At 39.2% G+C, this 17,140-nt stretch overlaps 1 protein-coding gene across 3 annotated transcripts in view; it reads right to left on the bottom strand.

The window, feature by feature from the left end:
- The window catches only part of BMPR1B (bone morphogenetic protein receptor type 1B), a 422,111-nt gene that overhangs the window by 40,123 nt on the left and 364,848 nt on the right, over positions 1-17,140 (bottom strand). For all 3 annotated transcript variants that reach the window (XM_066232955.1, XM_066232952.1, XM_066232953.1), the window contains 2 exons: positions 8,356-8,458; positions 7,746-7,848 (listed from right to left, as the gene is read on the bottom strand). In XM_066232955.1, coding sequence (XP_066089052.1) covers positions 7,746-7,848; positions 8,356-8,458 — 206 coding nt within the window. The remainder of the gene's footprint in view (positions 1-7,745; positions 7,849-8,355; positions 8,459-17,140) is intronic.

The following is a 17,140-nucleotide window of genomic DNA, read 5'->3' on the forward strand; positions in this document are numbered from 1 at the left end:
TTTAGGATTACTTTAGCTATTCAGGGTTTTTTATAGTTCCATATAAATCTGATGATTTTTTGTTCCATTTCTTTAAAAAATGCCATTGGAATTTTGATGGGAATTGCATTGAATTGTATATTGCTTTGCATAATATGGTCATTTTGACTATATTTATTCTTCCTATCCAAAAACAAGGAATATTTTTCCATTTCATTGTATCTTTTTCGATTTCCGTTAACAATGCTTTGTAGTTTTTATTATACAGGTCATTTACATTCTTTGTTATGTTTATTCCTAGGTATTTTTGTTGTTGTTGCAACCATGAAGGGGATTATTTTTTTGAGTTTGTTTTCTGATGTTTCATTGTTGGCATATAAGAAGGCAATGGACTTTTGTATATTAATTTTGTATCCTGCGACCTTACTGTATTGGTTTATTGTTTTCTAGTAATCTTTTTGTGGAGTATTTAGGGTTTTTGATGTATATAGGATATCATCTGCTAAAAGTAAAACCTTTACTTCTTCTTTTCCAATATGAATGCCTTTTATTTCTTTTTCTTGGCTGATTGCTCTGGCTAGAATTGCCAGCACTACGTTAAATAAGAGTGGAGATGGTGGACAACCCTGTCTTCTTCCTGATTTGAGGAGAAAAGTCTTCAGTTTTATGCCATTTAATATGATGTTAGCTGATGGTTTATCACAAATGGCCTTTATTATGTTGAGATATTTTCCTTCTATACCCATTTTGTTGAGTGTTTTAAACATAAAATTGTGTTGTATTTTATCGAATGCCTTTTCTACATCTATTGATAAGATCATGTGGTTTTTGTTCTTTGTTTTGTTGATATGGTGGATTATGTTAACCATTTTATGTATGTTGAACCATCCTTGTGATTCTGGGATGAATCCCACTTGAACATGATGTATTATTTTTTTAATATGTTGTTGTATTTGATTTGCTAGTATTTTGTTTAGCATTTTAACATCTGTATTCATTAGCGATATTGGTCTGTAGTTTTCTTTTTTTGTGCCATCCTTGCCTGGTTTCAGTATGAGGGTTATGTTGGCCTCATAAAATGTGTTTAGTAGTATTGCTTCTTCTTCAATTTTTTGGAAGACTTTGAGTAGAATAGGAACCAAGTCTTCTTTGAATGTTTGATAGAATTTACTAGTATAGACGTCTGGCCTTGGACTTTTATTTTTGGGGAGGTTTTTTAATAGTTTTTTCTATTTCCTCCCTGCTAATTGGTCTGTTTAGACTTTCTGCTTCTTCATGACTCAAGTCTAGGAAGATTGTATTGTTCTAGGAATTTATCCATTTCTTCTAGATTGTTGAATTTGGTGGTGTAATAGTTTTTTACAGTATTCTACAATAATTCTTTGTATATCTATGATATCTGTGGTGATTTCTCCTCTTTCATTTTGGATTCTGTTTATATGAGTCCTTTCTCTTTTCTCCTCTTGCCAAGGGTTTGTCAATTTTGTTGATCTTTTCAAAGAACCAGCTCCTTGTTTTATTCAGTTACTTCTGGGATCATTTTTCTGTCTCTAGTTGTTGAACTTGTTGAAATTTTGGGGAGAGGTATCGGGAGCCCTTCTCACGGCACCATTTTTCACAAACATTACTTTGAAAGTAATCACATTGACTATTTACCAAGTGTTGTGTGAAACGGCTAGCCAATATTTACTTAGCATTTTGTCACTCACAAAGGTGAAAGCACTTTTTAGAGAATGTCATTCAGAGCTTTCCATATAAGACTCAGTGAAATGACATCATTGGCCCATTTTCCATCTCTGCTACTTATTCTAGCAATGTAAACTTTGCCCAGTGTTAGTATCAGGATTCTTCAGCTTTCATGTCTATGAAATAGGAATAATAATAGTGCCTTCTTTTTGGGGTTGTTATGAAGATTAAATGAGGTAGTACATGTAAAGTATTTAGAAAAGAGCCATAGTAAATGTGCATGCCAGTCACATAAGCAAATATCACAATTATTATAATAATTGCCATTGTCCTCAGGCTGGAAAATTGGCCTGAGCTCAGAGTTTTAGTGGGTCCTGCTCTGACTCTAACCATACCCCTTTCTTTTTGTCTTTTTTTTTTTTTTTTGACAGAGACAGATAGAGACAGGAAGAGAGAGAGGAGAAGCATCAATTCTTTGTTGTGGCATCTTAGTTGTTCATTGACTGCTTTCTCATATGTGCCTTGACCGGGGGGCTAGAGCAGAGCGAGTGACCCCTTGCTCAAGCCAGCAACCTTGGGTTTCAAGCCAGTGACCATGGGATCATGTCTATGATCCCATGCTTAAGCCAGTGACCCTGCGCTCAAACCAGATGAGCCTGCGCTCAAGCCAGTGACCTCAGGGTTTTGAACCTGGGTCCTTTATGTCCCAGTCCGATGCTCTATCCACTGTGCCACTTCCTGGTCAGGCTAACGATGCCCTTTTCCATGTAGTAATGAACCTGCAGGACCCAGACGATGTGTCCACCCAGAACCTATCTCATTTTACTCTCCATTTAAACCTATGCCCAGAAGTCTGGAATTTCCTGTCTAAAAAGCCTTATGTCTGTGTTCAGGAAGAGGCCCTCTTCTTTACACTGTCTCCCTGAGGTTAGACCAAGGAGCTGGTGTGTGAACCCCAGGTCCTGGGGGGTGGCCAAGGGCGTCTGGAACAAGACATGTAAGGGAGTATAAACCAGAGGGTGGGAGTGTTAGAGTGCAAGTGTCTGACAGTAAACTTCTGGATTGTCAAGGCATCCATTCAAAGACATTCGTATCCAATAGCATGTTGCCAGCCGTAGGAACCAGCTATGAGTAAAACAACTAGATTCAGAACCAGGCTGCACCACCCACAAAGCTCCCTTTCAGAAGGTCCAGGGTAATCTAGATAACTGACCACTTGAGTCACCCTGATTTTTCTTAATGGTACCCTACTCTAACTTCCACTCTTATGCTTTAAATTCACCAATAAAGAATGAGCCGGCAAAGCTCTAGGCTCCCTACCCCAAACCCAATAAAAGCAGAGCCCCAGATCCAAACTTGCTCATGCTTTCTTTCTCTTTGTCTACCCATGACCTGTGTCATCCTCAGGCATGTCCTACCTATACCTGGCTCCAGAGCCTGTGAATAATAAATCTTTTAGCCCTGGCTGTTTGGCTCAGTGGTAGAGCGTCGGCCTGGCGTGCAAGGGGTCCCGGGTTCGATTCCCGGACAGGGCACACAGGAGAAGAAGCGCCCATCTGCTTCTCCACCCCTCCCCCTCTCCTTCCTCTCTGTCTCTCTCTTCCCCTCCCGCAGTGAGGCTCCACTGGAGCAAAGATGGCCCCGGGCGCTGGGGATGGCTCCTTGGCCTCTGCCCCAGGTGCTAGAGTGGCTCTGGTTGCAACAGAGTGACGCCCCAGAGGGGCAGAGCATCACCCCCTGGTGGGCAGAGCGTCGCCCCCTGGTGGGCGTGCCGGGTGGATCCTGGTCAGGTGCATGTGGGAGTCTGTCTGACCGTCTCTCCCTGTTTCCAGCTTCGGAAAAATAAAAAAAAATAAAAAAATTATAAATCTTTTATTTTCCCAAAGTTCCCCCATGGTGGTTGCTTACAGTCACAGTAAGAACCATAAGGCCAGGTCCAGCTACAACAATGGCTCCAGTTGGGGCAATGCCTGTGGGGGCTGCCACAGGGAGTACGGGCCCAGCTGAGTGCTTCAGGCATTCCTAGCTGACAGCCACAATATCCATAGGCTGAGAACAACAAAAAACAGGAATCTATATGCATACATGAGAAGCCCCTGAAAGCACAGGGAAAAAAAATTAGAATGGAGCCTCCCAAAACTTACACTCCCACACGGGAGAGAGTAAGTCTCAGTAGTTCCAGCATGCTAAATGCCAAGATGCTGTTCTCTATTATGATGAAATTATATATGTTAAATGAATATAATGTATTTTATTTACCAGTCTTCTATACTGGTTAATGAGTTTTAAATACGTAGGTAAATGGTATATGGACCTATGTTTACACTACGTTCCACAAGATAGGGATAGTTCTGAGTATAAAAAAAAACAAACAGCAAACATTAAAAATAATAAAAGAAGATGGTTCTATAACTCTTTATCATCATCCTTGTACTTTATTTTGGGCTTCATATCAACCAAATACAGGCATCTCTCCAATATTAATTGTGAAGAATAATAAAAATGGAGTGGGAGCTGCCACCCCAGGGGAACAGGCTTCACGTCTTATTCCTCAGACCTTTGGAATGTTAAATTGGGCAAAATAACGTGTGGACTGGGCCTAAAGCAGGACTGTCCGGCAAATAACTGTTTCCAAAAAGAACAATAAAGGAGATATAAAAACTAAAGACATTCTTTGGAATTAGCATCACTCTGGTAATGTATCTGCACCTAGAAAAAGTCCTGTTCATGTAATTGTTTCCTTTCCCTTTCTCATAAATACCCCTTGCCTTGACCTTCTAATGGAAACACCATTTGGATGTCTGCCTGAATCGATACTTTCTGATTACCTATTCTTTAGAATTCAAATAAATACTTGTTGCATTTCACTTTAGCCTTTTATTTTTAGGTTAACATATCATATATAGACATAATTCAATATGGTGTATCTCTAATGTTTCTGACCAACACTTTACTATAGTCAGTAAAGCTATATAGTACACTTCCTATAAAAAACATTGTACATCAGGAGGCAAAAGAAACACACACAAAAACACTCCAGCAGCTATAAGGGCTAGCTATGTGAAAAATGTCAGTGCTGTCAGACCACAGCCTGCAATGACTTTTGTAAGGTATATTCCCCGCCGAGGAAGAAAGAAGGGCATAACCACCAAGTGTGGAATAGCAAAAGCTTTATTCAGACCGCATCCTGGACAAGGTTCTCTGGTCTGCAAAATGGGCCAGAGAAGTTGTGCGGATTTTCCTGCCTGGGGGATAATTTATAGCGTCTGTAGGGTGGTTGGGTTAGTATGACATGGCAAAATTTCATTGGCTGACAGACAGTCATTCTTTTTCAAAGGGCTCCGGACCGTTTCTTTTTGGTGGGCATGGGTGTGGGCAGTTCCAGCCAAAGTTCCTGGGCCTGGTTCCTCATGTGACCTTCCCACATTGCCAACCGACCTCACAACTTTACCAAAATGAGTGCCCCAAAAGTGTGAGGTAGAATCTGCTGAGACTACACCTAGGCTTGACCTGGGGTCCTCAATGTTTAAGCAGTAAACCCTAATGCCACCAAACTCCTCCCAAGCCTATCACTTTGTATAGTCCTCAGTGTAATCCACCTGCATAGTCTTCCCAATGCCTGAACAAAGGACTTGCCTTCCCTGCCCTTCTTTTCAAAGCCTTTTCATTCAGTTCTCTACTCCATTATTAAAGTCCCTACATCCTCAACCTCCACAGAGAATAATCCCTCATCTGCCTGGTGGTAACTAGAATCTGTCTCCCCTATAAGACAACATATGTACTGCAGTCCTTTCAGAGTCTGGAAGGAAGAGTCTGAGTTTTTCTAAACCCCATTGTTACTTCTATGACACATCTCTTCCACTTGCATGTGAAAAACATTTTCACCTTGACAAATAGACTCTAAAACTCTAGCATTTCTATCATTTCTAGCCATATCTCACCTCCTCCCTTCCCCACTCCCAACACATAAGCCCCTATACTAGTGCTACTCAAAATGTCCATAGGCCCTGGCCAGTTGCCTCAGTGCTAGAGCATTGACTTGGCATGTGGAAGTCCCAGGTTCAATTCTTGGCCAGGGCACACAGAGTAACCACCGGCTTCTCCACCCTTCTTGCCTCCTATACTCTCTCTCTCTCTCTTCCCCTCCCACAGCCATGGCTCGGATTGGTTCTAGCAAGTTGGCCCCATGGCCTCACCTTAGTCGCTAAAGTAGCTCAGCTGCTAAGCAACAGAGCAGTGGCCCCAGACGGGCAGAACATCTGGGTTTGTCGGGGGGGGGGGATCCTAGTTGGGGCACATGTGGGAATCTGTCCCTCTGCCTCTCTGCCTCTCACTTAGTAATAAAAAAAAATGTCCATAGACTACCTCCTTTCTGAAACTGGTTTACAAGTAAATAACTACAAAAACTGGAAATAAACTTTTAGAACTTGACTACAATTTGACACCAGTGAATTTCTCTGTGAACAATACAGGTGCTATCTTCTTCTACCAAAAGTGTTGCTCAAACTTTAATGTGCATATAAATAACTTGAGGAATCTTGTTTTAAAACTAGATTCAGTAGTATGGGATGGGCCTAAGACTGCATTTCTGATGAGCCCCAAGTGATCATGATGCTACTGGTCCAAAAGTCCACTTTGAATAGTGAGGCTTCAAACAACTTAATTAGCCAGCCATGCTGTTTCATATGTCTGTATTTTGCAAATGTTTCTCAAATTTTACAAACCAAACCTCTGCACTTACTATCACCTCTTTTTAGAGTCACTGCTACTCACAGGCTGTGCACCCTTGGAAAGTTTAATTAACTTCCTTGTGCTGCACTTTCCTCTTCTTTTTATGGGAATAATAATTCTAAGTACTTCATAGGCTTGTTGTGAGGCTCAAATGGATGAACTAATGTAAACATCACATAATGCTTGACTATGTTAGCCTTTTTTTCATTCCTGCCTTATCCACTTGGCAAACTCCTGTTTAACCTTAAAGTCTTGTTCAAGTATCACTTCTTCAAAGCTATTTTGACATTCTCCCAACTCAGACGGTCTGAACCACTTGCTCTTTTGTGGCCTTACTACACTTTATAAACTAACTCACTTGCTGAAATATCCTGACTGAATATAATTATTTACATGTTTCCCTTTCATATCCTACTGTGCATATCTTAAGAGCAAGAATTTCCTTCATCTCCTCTGTATCCTTACAACAAAGCACGTTATCTGGCAAAATTTTAAAAAACTGACTGAATTTTGCTGTGAATTACTATGAATCAGTCTTATAAAGCTTTCTAGGCAAAACAAGAGTCATAAACTGTTATCCTCAAAACCACAACATGTCATTATATTTCATTGGAAAATTTTTCTCTTTTTAAGAAATAAAATCAGTCATGAAGAATCACTTTAAACCACTTATCTAAGACTTAGGGCTTAGAGTTCTGTGACAATTACAAATCACTAATTTTGCAGTGAGAAAAAGGAGAAAAGAGAAATACGGGAGCTATTTTTAACAAGAAGTCTTTGGGGTGCTCACTTGTCTTTTAACGTGCAACACTTAAATGCATAAATCTTGAAATTTAATGTTGTAAATTTCTCCATTCTACCAATATATGATATACGCTTTGACTAAAAAGTAATTACTCTAGCATAAATACGAGGAAATTCCATCAGCAAATAATCTGACTTAGTCCTTTATAGGGTCCTTATTTTTAAAATAAATATAAACAAACAGTAGTTTGGAATGAAGTACAACCTCTGAGTGATATTTAGGGGAGAGCATGAAACACTGTCTCCCTCCCCCACCCTCCTGAAACACACTAGACTAGAGGCTCTAGAAACCCTTGTTTTCTAAGAGGAAGTGAGGGGAGATTAAGAAGTAAGATTCCCTGGAGTGAAGCCCTGTAAGACCACTTTCCCAAGAACTATTTGCACGTCTTTGAATGAGTTTCTTTATGTCATCTTGCCTTTATGTCATCTTTGCCCCAGCAGTGGAAGATGGTACAGATAGATTCATTTAGAAAAGAGAGGAAATTCATGTTTTTAGTTCCTTTATCCCCCAAACTTTTCCAGCCTAGGAGCCTTGTTCCCCTCACCGTGGTTTTTCAGCGGAGGCAGAGTGGGGTGCAGATCTTTATTACATTCATTCCGTTCCGTGCAGCACTCGATGGATCTTCTTTGATGAGGAATGGGAGTGTCCTAAAATTGAACCCAGAATACTATTTAGTGCCTGTTCTTGAAATTTCATAGGCACATCTTCTAAAACTTAATAAATCAATATTTAGATAACTCACTTAAAATTCTTAAATAGTTTGAAAATATTGTTTTCTGCTAGGTCATTGATTTCAAATGATCAGGTATGATCTTACTGCAATGTCTGCATTTCAACAAAATCCCTACTGCACTGTGCACACTACAAACAGAGGAAGAAAACTTGGTTTCACGCAATTCACTAAAATGGAATTTGAGAACAAAGATTCTAACGGGACACTACGCCAGAAGTTAACAGCACAAATAAAAGTAATATTTAATTTCAAAATGAAGGGAGAACTGGACCAATGAGAATGTTCAAATATTTTTTCCAAATTACTAAAAACAGGCTAGTCAAAAAAGTAAAATACCCACACATTTGTTTTATCTTACTTGAAATGTGACTGATATCTTGCCAAGGAAAGGTAACAAAGTGGAATCGAGTTTCTTCCTTACCCGGCACTGAAAATCTGAGCCTTCGAGTCCCAGACATCCAGAAGTGACCACAGGCATCCCCGAGTCATCTTCTTCTATCATCGTGAAACAGTATCCGTCTGTGCTGAAGACCAAACAGGCAAAGTGAGTGTGTGAGTCACAGTGTGTGCAGGTAAGAGTGTGAGTGTGAGTGTGTGTAGGGGGAAGCCAATGAAGATGGCCATTATTTGTTTTATTACAAACAAGGCGACGTTCGATGATCATTACAAATTACAATCTGTTGAGAATCCCAAAACTTCCTTTCATGAATGTTGACTTAATTATCATAAAACATTTGGTAATATCTCCTCTGCCCAGAAACATGCAAGAAAGAAGTTTTCAGAATTTCCATAAAAAATATACCATTAATGACCATACACAACAATTACTAAATACTTATTTTGGTCTTTGGCAGGGATCTCTTCTAAAAATCTAGAAAAACAACTCTGTGAAGAAGGTGGTAATATTCATACCTTCTACACGAGGAAACTGAGGCTCTGAGTAATTTCTCAACCGCTAGTGAGAGAGGCATAGCAGAGATCTAAACCATTGTGGGTAAACATCTATACTGGTTCTACTTGCTCGCAGGTTCTGAAGTAAGCTTCTCCCTTACTAAAGCACTCTAACTAAGGAGGGGTAGGAGTTGGGATCAGCACAGCATAAGTGAGGTGACTAAGATTCCGCCTTTGGGCTCTTCTACTTCTGGACTGGCCTGTTATATGAAAACATCAAGTTTCATTTTAAGATTTCCAGACTTAAGTTGGGGGTGGGGTAAAAATGAATAACAGAAAGAAGGGGTTTTAACAAGGTCCTAGAACAACATTTTTCAAACTTTTTCATCTCATGGCACATATAAACTAATTACTAAAATTCTGTAGTACATCAAAAAATATTTTGTTTTTGCCAGTATAACAAAAAAAAAATAGGTATAATTTTGATTCATTTACAGCGGACAGCCATTTTTGTGTTGGCTGTTGTCATTTTTAAATTTGACAGTCTAAGGAAAAAGAAGTCAGTGCCCCAGACTAAATAGTCAGGTACTGCATGATTTAAAAATTCTTGCAGCACACTGGTTGAAAATTGCTGCCCTAGAAGGTAAAAAACTATAATTTTAATTTGTCTTGGTTTTCAGATTACAAAGTATTTTTACTTATTCTATCACATTTAATCCTCTCAACAACAATGAGAAGTAATATTATTTCTATTTTATGGATAAGGAAATTAAAGTTATGAGAGTCTAATAAGTAAACATTTATAGAATCAGGCCTTGAGTCAAGAACCTCCTGTTTTTATCCCACACATTTTCCCATTATCCTCTCCCGGGACTAAAAATGAAAAACAACTACTATGCATAGAACTATTTATAAACAAACAGCACTGTCCTTACGAGTTTGAATGATGAAAGCAAGCAGACCCTCCCCCTCCATGTAATTCATACGACCCTACTGCATGTGCGAAGAAATAAAGGACTAAACTACATTTCCATCTTTTCCTCATATACATGCATGCTCAGTATCCAAGACAGATATGATAATGGCAGGTCTAAAAAGGGAGGAAAGCACTAAGCACGGTCTTTCTGGGCGGGTCTGTCTGGGTCAGTGGAGCAGCATTCTGCCATACCTTAGCCCTTCAGTTATCATCAACACCCTTAGAATTGTTTAGTTGGTTTATAAGCCTCAAGTGATCCAAAACACCTCAGTTTATAAGAACTAGCATAGCCAAGTTCAAATATACCACTGAATGGCTGGGTAGGGCCGATGATAAATCTTTTTGTTAGACTAAGGTCAAACGCATGAATACAGCTGTGGAAGAAAGACTATCTCAGAACAGCCCATGCTCTGAATTCCTTGCGGTTCTTAGCCAATATACTAAGATTGTTATGAAAGCATGTAAACACTGAAGGCAATAAATAAAAAAGCTGTCCCTTAGGAATTTACTTTAAACAATATAAGCAAACAATACCCATATGGGGTTTTTTTATTCCTTTCCTACACTTTTAAACTATATGTGTAACTTACATTCCCATCAAAAATAAAATTCAGGACACTTATTTGAGGAATCCAATGAACAATGTGAACTGAGGAACGGTACTGAGACAGAGGAGGGATCAAAGGGACCAGAGAAAAAGAGGACAGAGGGAAAGGGGATGATAGGAGGGGATAATCCTGAAGGAAAGGGGGGAGGGTGCTGTAGGGAGGGGGGCAAGGGAGATGTTGAGGGGAATACAGGGGAGGGGGGAATGCATTCAGGGCAACACTAGAATCTATGTAAACACAATAAATTAAAATCAATAAAAAATGTAAAGTTTAAAAATATGCAATTAGAAAAAATAAATCAAAATAAAATTTAAAATAAATAAATAAAATTCAGGAATTATTAGAAACAAAGTCATCTTTATTTTCTGACATTAGGAATCCATAGAGGCTAGAAAAGTTGATTTAATGTATAAAATCCAAAAAATAAAAAACTGATTTCTCCTTAATCATAACTTCCCCCTGCTCAAAATCTGAGTATGGAAATGTACTTTGAAGCAATTTACAAGAATCAAGAATGAGACTAGAAAAACCTGATAAAGCTGTTAGTAAGTTATCATTTCAATGTCCTAGAAAATATAAAGAAACTTCAGGGAGAGTAATTTCAATCTTTAAAAATATACTCCCTTGCCTGCAAAGAAGGGTGGAAATAAAATTATAAAGAGAGGATGCAGAGGGAGAGAGACCCCGGAGAAGAGTCCTGTCCCTTACGTCATCAATTCAGATAAGAATCAATTATTTACTTGAGTAAAAGCAACAGGGTGAGAGAATCATTTCAAGTGCATATTCCCTGCAACAAAGCAAAAAATAATTTATAAGCTTCTCGTTGAAACTGTTAGCTAGTAAGGAACATTAACTGAAAACTTGCACTAAAATTACAGAAGTTTAAGAATTTCTTGAGAACTTTCAACCCTCAAGCAAGCACAAATGTAAACAAAGCCGGTGCTCCAGAGGCAGAGCGGAACCACACCGCCCACCAATGAAAGACGGCCTTCGAATGGCAAAGAAGGCTGCCATTACCATGGCTCCTCTGGACACTCTGTTGTCTTGTTGTCACGGTAAGTTTGGTTTTGATATGCATTATATAGATTATTACCCCATCATTCTCAGGGTGTTGAAAGTGATAATAAGAATATCTGAAGAATCATGAAAGAAACAAAAGCAGAAATCATTTAGACAAAAGTGAAAATGGTAATGTGTATACAGGAATGTAGGATCAATCATTTGATTCCAGTAGGGATTATGAATTTTACAAAAAGACAACTGATATAACACTTCAAAAATGCTGCCTCTTATAAGCAAAGAAAAGTAATTGACAAGAATGGAACAAGAAGTTGCATACCTACATGATTGGCCACCAATGACGAAATGCCTCTTCACATAAGTTAATGCATGAAAAGGCAAAACATTAGAAAATCTGAAAGTCCCGTGAGGTCAAAGTAGTGACAGTAAAACTTTTGTTACAACCCTGAGAGGGTGCTACAGATTCAAGCTCCCTGGTTCTGCCCAATAGTGCAAAAGCCAATGAGTGTCTGGAGCATCTAGAAAGATCATCAGGCAAATAGCTGCCACAGGAGATTTCTGGCGTGCCCAAGTGAACACAGTAAGAAAGAAAGGGGTACTTCTGGCTTCAAGTTTTGAGTGACTAAGTGATACTCTTTCAGGTGGGTGTGTGTGTGAACAGGACCTGCAAGTTTGGGATCTTCTCATTTACAGTCAAATGCATTTATAAACAGCCTTTTGGATCAAAATCATTTATTAGTTTTTACTAATAAATGGTAGGAAATCATTTCATAAAATGTCCAAAATTGTACTGACAACATCCTTATTGAAGGTACTCTGGTCACTGTTTTATTTTACTGACTATAGTGTTCATAAGGTTTACCCTCACCTCCATCCCTTTTAACTCTATTCTTTCACTAAGAGCTCATGTTCCTGTATTGGGAACCCGAGGGCTGTTCAGAAACATCACCAGCACAGTGGAAAAGAAGCTATGATAGAACTTTTCCTCTAATAAGATTAGATCTTTATAAAGATAAATCTAATTATAAAATAATTTTTAAGTATGAATTAAAAAGTTTACTGTCATTCAGTGTGATAGTAAGTTTAAAAGCATTTTAAAAATTAAAAATTATTAAATTACTTTAAATTGTTTTTTAATTACGAATGGTTTAAAATTTTGCTCTTGACAAAAATTAGAGACATGGAGATATTCTCCAATGCATGTGTCCACAAGGATTAATATTTCTCTTGACTGATCAATATGTAGTCCAATATGTTTTTCAGTATGTCAGAGATACTAGAAGTCTTAACTTTTTCATATTTCTTTTTAAGTTTCAATCAGAATAGATCTGAAAAGACTGCTGGGTTTTTGATAATTTGAAAATAGGCCCCTGAAAACATTGTCTTCTCAAGTATCTATTTCACATTCAAGAGAATAAAGAAAGTTTTCAAAGTTTTCTGTCCTAGGTAAACTCAAAGATACATGCACTTTTAGAGTTACCATTTAAATCATGTAGAAGTTAGGCGGCTGACTAAAGCAGCTTAAAGCTGCTTAGAGCTTTCAACAGTACATTTCACAAACATTCATCGCAAGCGCTGTGAGTGACGCTGAGTGAGCAGCCAAGAATGCCAGGGGAGAGCGCTGGAGCCTGTGCTCTGGAGACTTCCTAGTTTGTGAATAGCACCACGGATGCCAGCAGAGACAAAGTAACTTAACTTCACGTGACACGGATAAAAATCACAAGCTGGTCAAGTGTTTTCTAGTGAAGGGGGGAGGGAAAAGAGAAGAAGGTTGGGGAACAGTAATGACTTAAAGTAATAGAATCATTTTTTTGTTTTGTTATTGTTTTTTCCTTATCATCTTCTGTGGGTGGATTCCCACAGTGGTGGAGAAAAAGAGGATAAAAATATAAGGCTACTACTGATCCTCTTCTCTGGCTTTTCTTCTGAGGAGTCACAATCCTGGGGGAAGTGAAGTGATAGCATTATGATAGTTTCAATATCAGAGGTAACCTTTTCACTATTTTATCCTTGAGGATGTGTGAGCATCAGACACCCTTCTCTGGCAGCTATACCAAGTGATCTAGTATTCTGTTCACTAGCCCCCTGCCCCTGGGGAGGTACGAGATATTTTGAATTTGTCTCAATTTTTATATTAATAGGGCTTTTGTATATTCTCACTCTTACCACCCTGTGCAGGTTTGTTCAGTACCTGTCACCCAGACTGCTCTGAGAGCCTTCTGAGAAGGGGGGAGGGGGCTTCCCTCTCCCGTTCTGAATTCTAGCCATTCTGCCTGATAAATCTTGCATTGTTCTTCTCTGCTCAAAAATCTCCAATGGTTTTTTATGTATGATTTTAAAGAGCTCTACCTGATTCCTTTTCTATTAAGTCCAACAACAAATGGGCCCATTTAACATACTCATTTATGACTAGTGAGGAGCATAAAAGGAGAGTTATTCCTTGTAAAAACTTCATAAGGAAATTTGAAATCATAGCCTCTCCCATCCAAATTGTAAGTTCTGATGCAGGACCCACAAGTCTTATAACTGTGTTGGTTTAAATTCGATATCTTTTACTGAAGAAAAAGAAGAGATCTTAAAGCTCAATGTTCAGATGGCCTAGGCAACAGTGGGATAAACTAGATGCAATGAAAGGTGTATGAACAAATGAGAACAGTGTACACTTTAAACACTCTGAGACCCTGGGTCAGGAGCACCTGTCTAAAAACTCATATACCACCATATTCAGCAAGAGGTTTAGAAGCCCTGGGTTAACAGAAACTTTGTAGAAAGACTCACAGTCCCTAAGCTTCTCCTTCCAGCCTTTGTGACTATATGACCAGCAGCCCTCACCATGCAGGTTCAGGTTCCCATTGGATTCGGGCTGGGGGTAAAGGAACTGTGGGGCCAGAAAATGGTGGGCCATTCCCTTTATTCAAGTCTCGTACTGGCGGATGAGCAAACAGGCAGGGAAGACGGCTTCCCTCTCAGTCAGGGCTTCCAAAGCCCGACTCATTCTCCAGACTCTTTGGGACTCCTAGGCCCTCACAAGCCTGAGCAAGGCTTCCTCTCTCTCTGCACTCTTCCGCAGAACAGGCTGGGGGGGGGGGGGGGCTTTTCCAGCAACCATAGCAAACAATCGCCCCTCCCAATCAGGAAGGCAATTCACAATTTGCAACCTGCCGCCCTGAGGGCAAGCACTGCAGCAGGGGTCCCCAAACTTTTTACACAGGGGGCCAGTTCACTGTCCCTCAGACCATTGGAGGGCCGGACTATAAAAAATACTATGAACAAATCCCTATGCACACTGCACATATCTTATTTTAAAGTAAGAAAAGAAAACGGGAACAAATACAATAATTAAAATGAAGAACAAGTAAATTTAAATCAAGAAACTGACCAGTATTTCAATGGGAACTATAGGCCTGCTTTTGGCTAATGAGATGCTCAATGTGCTCCTCTCACTGACCACCAATGAAAGAGATGCCCCTTCCGGAAGTGCAGCGGGGGCCGGATAAATGGCCTCAAGGGGCCGCATGCGGCCTGCTGGGCCCGTAGTTTGGGGACCCCTGCACTGCAGCCTCTCATAGACCATACACATATGGTGCTGCCCCTTACAAGTGAGCAAACCTAAAAAAAAGTATTTGTTTACTCAACAGTGACTCTTCAAAGTCCAGTTGGAGGCTGATTGGATTATATAGGCAGCCTGGTGTCGTTTACATATCCTTTGTGCCAACATCTGATATGATTTATTACACCTGTAACTTTGGAAAACTGCCCACGCAGGAGTATTCTTGGTCAGATCTCAGTAAGATAAATAAGGAAGTATTTAAAACTATCTCTGTAACAGTATAAAAAATAATTTTTAGAAATTAATAAACTAGTGGGAGAGAGTGGAAAAATCTAAGAGAGGTGATGCCATAGAGATAAAAAATAACTATTACAGACCAAATCAAGTAAAACTTTTAAAACTATGTGAAGTAGGGCCAGATGATACAAAGAAAAAGATAAACAAAGCTGAGATTACACTTGGTAGGATGGGAAAATAGGACAGAATATAAGCATGGTGAAAATCATGTTAAACAGAATGATTTCAAGAGAATCTGCAGCTTCCCAGGCCCTGCAGTGATAGCCTCGGGTCCAGGAGTAGAACGTGGAAACAGAGTGGGAAAGATGAACAATGCAAAATAACACCTGGAAAGGTATTTCAAAGACATATTATCTCGAGGGAGATGGGACAATGGTTTCACTGCTTACTCTGACTTTCGTATGCTAAAAAGCGCTCTAATGCATGACATATTTGCACCACATCCTCTAACACGCATGCCATCAGGCAACGGAAATGGCAGGGATTTTTAGAAGCTGCACATCTGCACCTGATAGGAAACAAGGCCAACAATGACTTTGGCCTTGGTGCTGGCTGGTAAAGTGATTGATGGCACTCAGGCAGAGTTATAAAAAAAAAAACACAACAAACTCTAAACTTCGCACATGTTCTCTGAATTACCATGTGGGATTCCAGAATCTCTTTTAAGTCTGATGCACTCTTGATTTGGGCCACTTTTTGGATTGTTCTCTCCAGGAAAGTGGGAGTGGTAATGACCATGAGATCTACCTAGACACCAGATTAACTAAAATCTGCCTGGTGCAAGGCTGCGGGCTAGAGAGTTTAGACCAGCCCTTATCTAATTCTCAAGCAAGCACACCCATCTTGAGAAATGTTGTATCTAAAAATGCACGACAGGCAGTATTACTCAACAGGTATTTCCTTGCAGGTCAGCAAACAGCTTGTTACTAGTCTGAGAAGGTTAATACAGAAACTGAAATTTGTATAGCAATTGTGGACTAAAAAAGGTGCTACATGGTGAACCTGACAAGCTCAGGGAAAACCTGCATGGTGGCCTTGCAAACTCAGAGACCTAAAGTAACCACGGAGGATGGTCTGAAGCTGTTTCTAGCTAAAGCAGTTCATGGTGCGTAGTCATGCCCTTAGGGAGGTATTTTTCTCTGACAAAGGGGTGCATTTAAAATCCTACAAGTAATTGTAGGCACACTATATACAAATTTCTGAGAAATATGTTATAATAATTAAATCAAATATTAAAGAAAAAATATAAAGTCCAAGCATGCTTTTATGGTAACTAAACAAAATAAATACAACAAAATTAAATTTATTCTAACATTAAAAAACATTTTATATTACATTTTTTGTTATGCTTTTTAGAATTCGTAAAAAAGAGGGGTTAAAAAATTTTAAAAATGACAAAAATGTTATCTTTTTATACATATAGATACATTCTTAGTAAGATTTAATAAATTCAGCAGGTGTACACAAATGTGTTACTGTTTTTTATTCCTGTGTTTATGAGAAACATGAGCCTGATGTGTCCTAGCAATTTCTTCAATGTTTGGGCATATATTTGAAAGGTAAACTCTCATTTTCTCATCAATACTTTGAAGAATTCCTCTCTTTTTACTCTTAATTGTATTGAGTGCAAAAAACCCCCACCATACATATTATCTTAATTTTATACCAAACCAAAGATAGAAGAAACTTGCCTCCAGTCTTTCCAGGGAACATGGGGGTAGTGTAAACAATCCAGCACCACATCTTAATAGCCTTTTGCAACCTAATTAGGCAAGTGAGGTGGAGGGTTGGGCAGACTGTCAGTTTACAGCCAATTCCCCACACCTCTGTCCTCCAAAAATCTAAACTCCAAAAACCTTGTTAG

The sequence above is a fragment of the Saccopteryx bilineata genome, chromosome 5, assembly GCF_036850765.1.
Source record: "Saccopteryx bilineata isolate mSacBil1 chromosome 5, mSacBil1_pri_phased_curated, whole genome shotgun sequence".
In the NCBI taxonomy this organism is placed as follows: Eukaryota; Metazoa; Chordata; class Mammalia; order Chiroptera; family Emballonuridae; genus Saccopteryx; species Saccopteryx bilineata.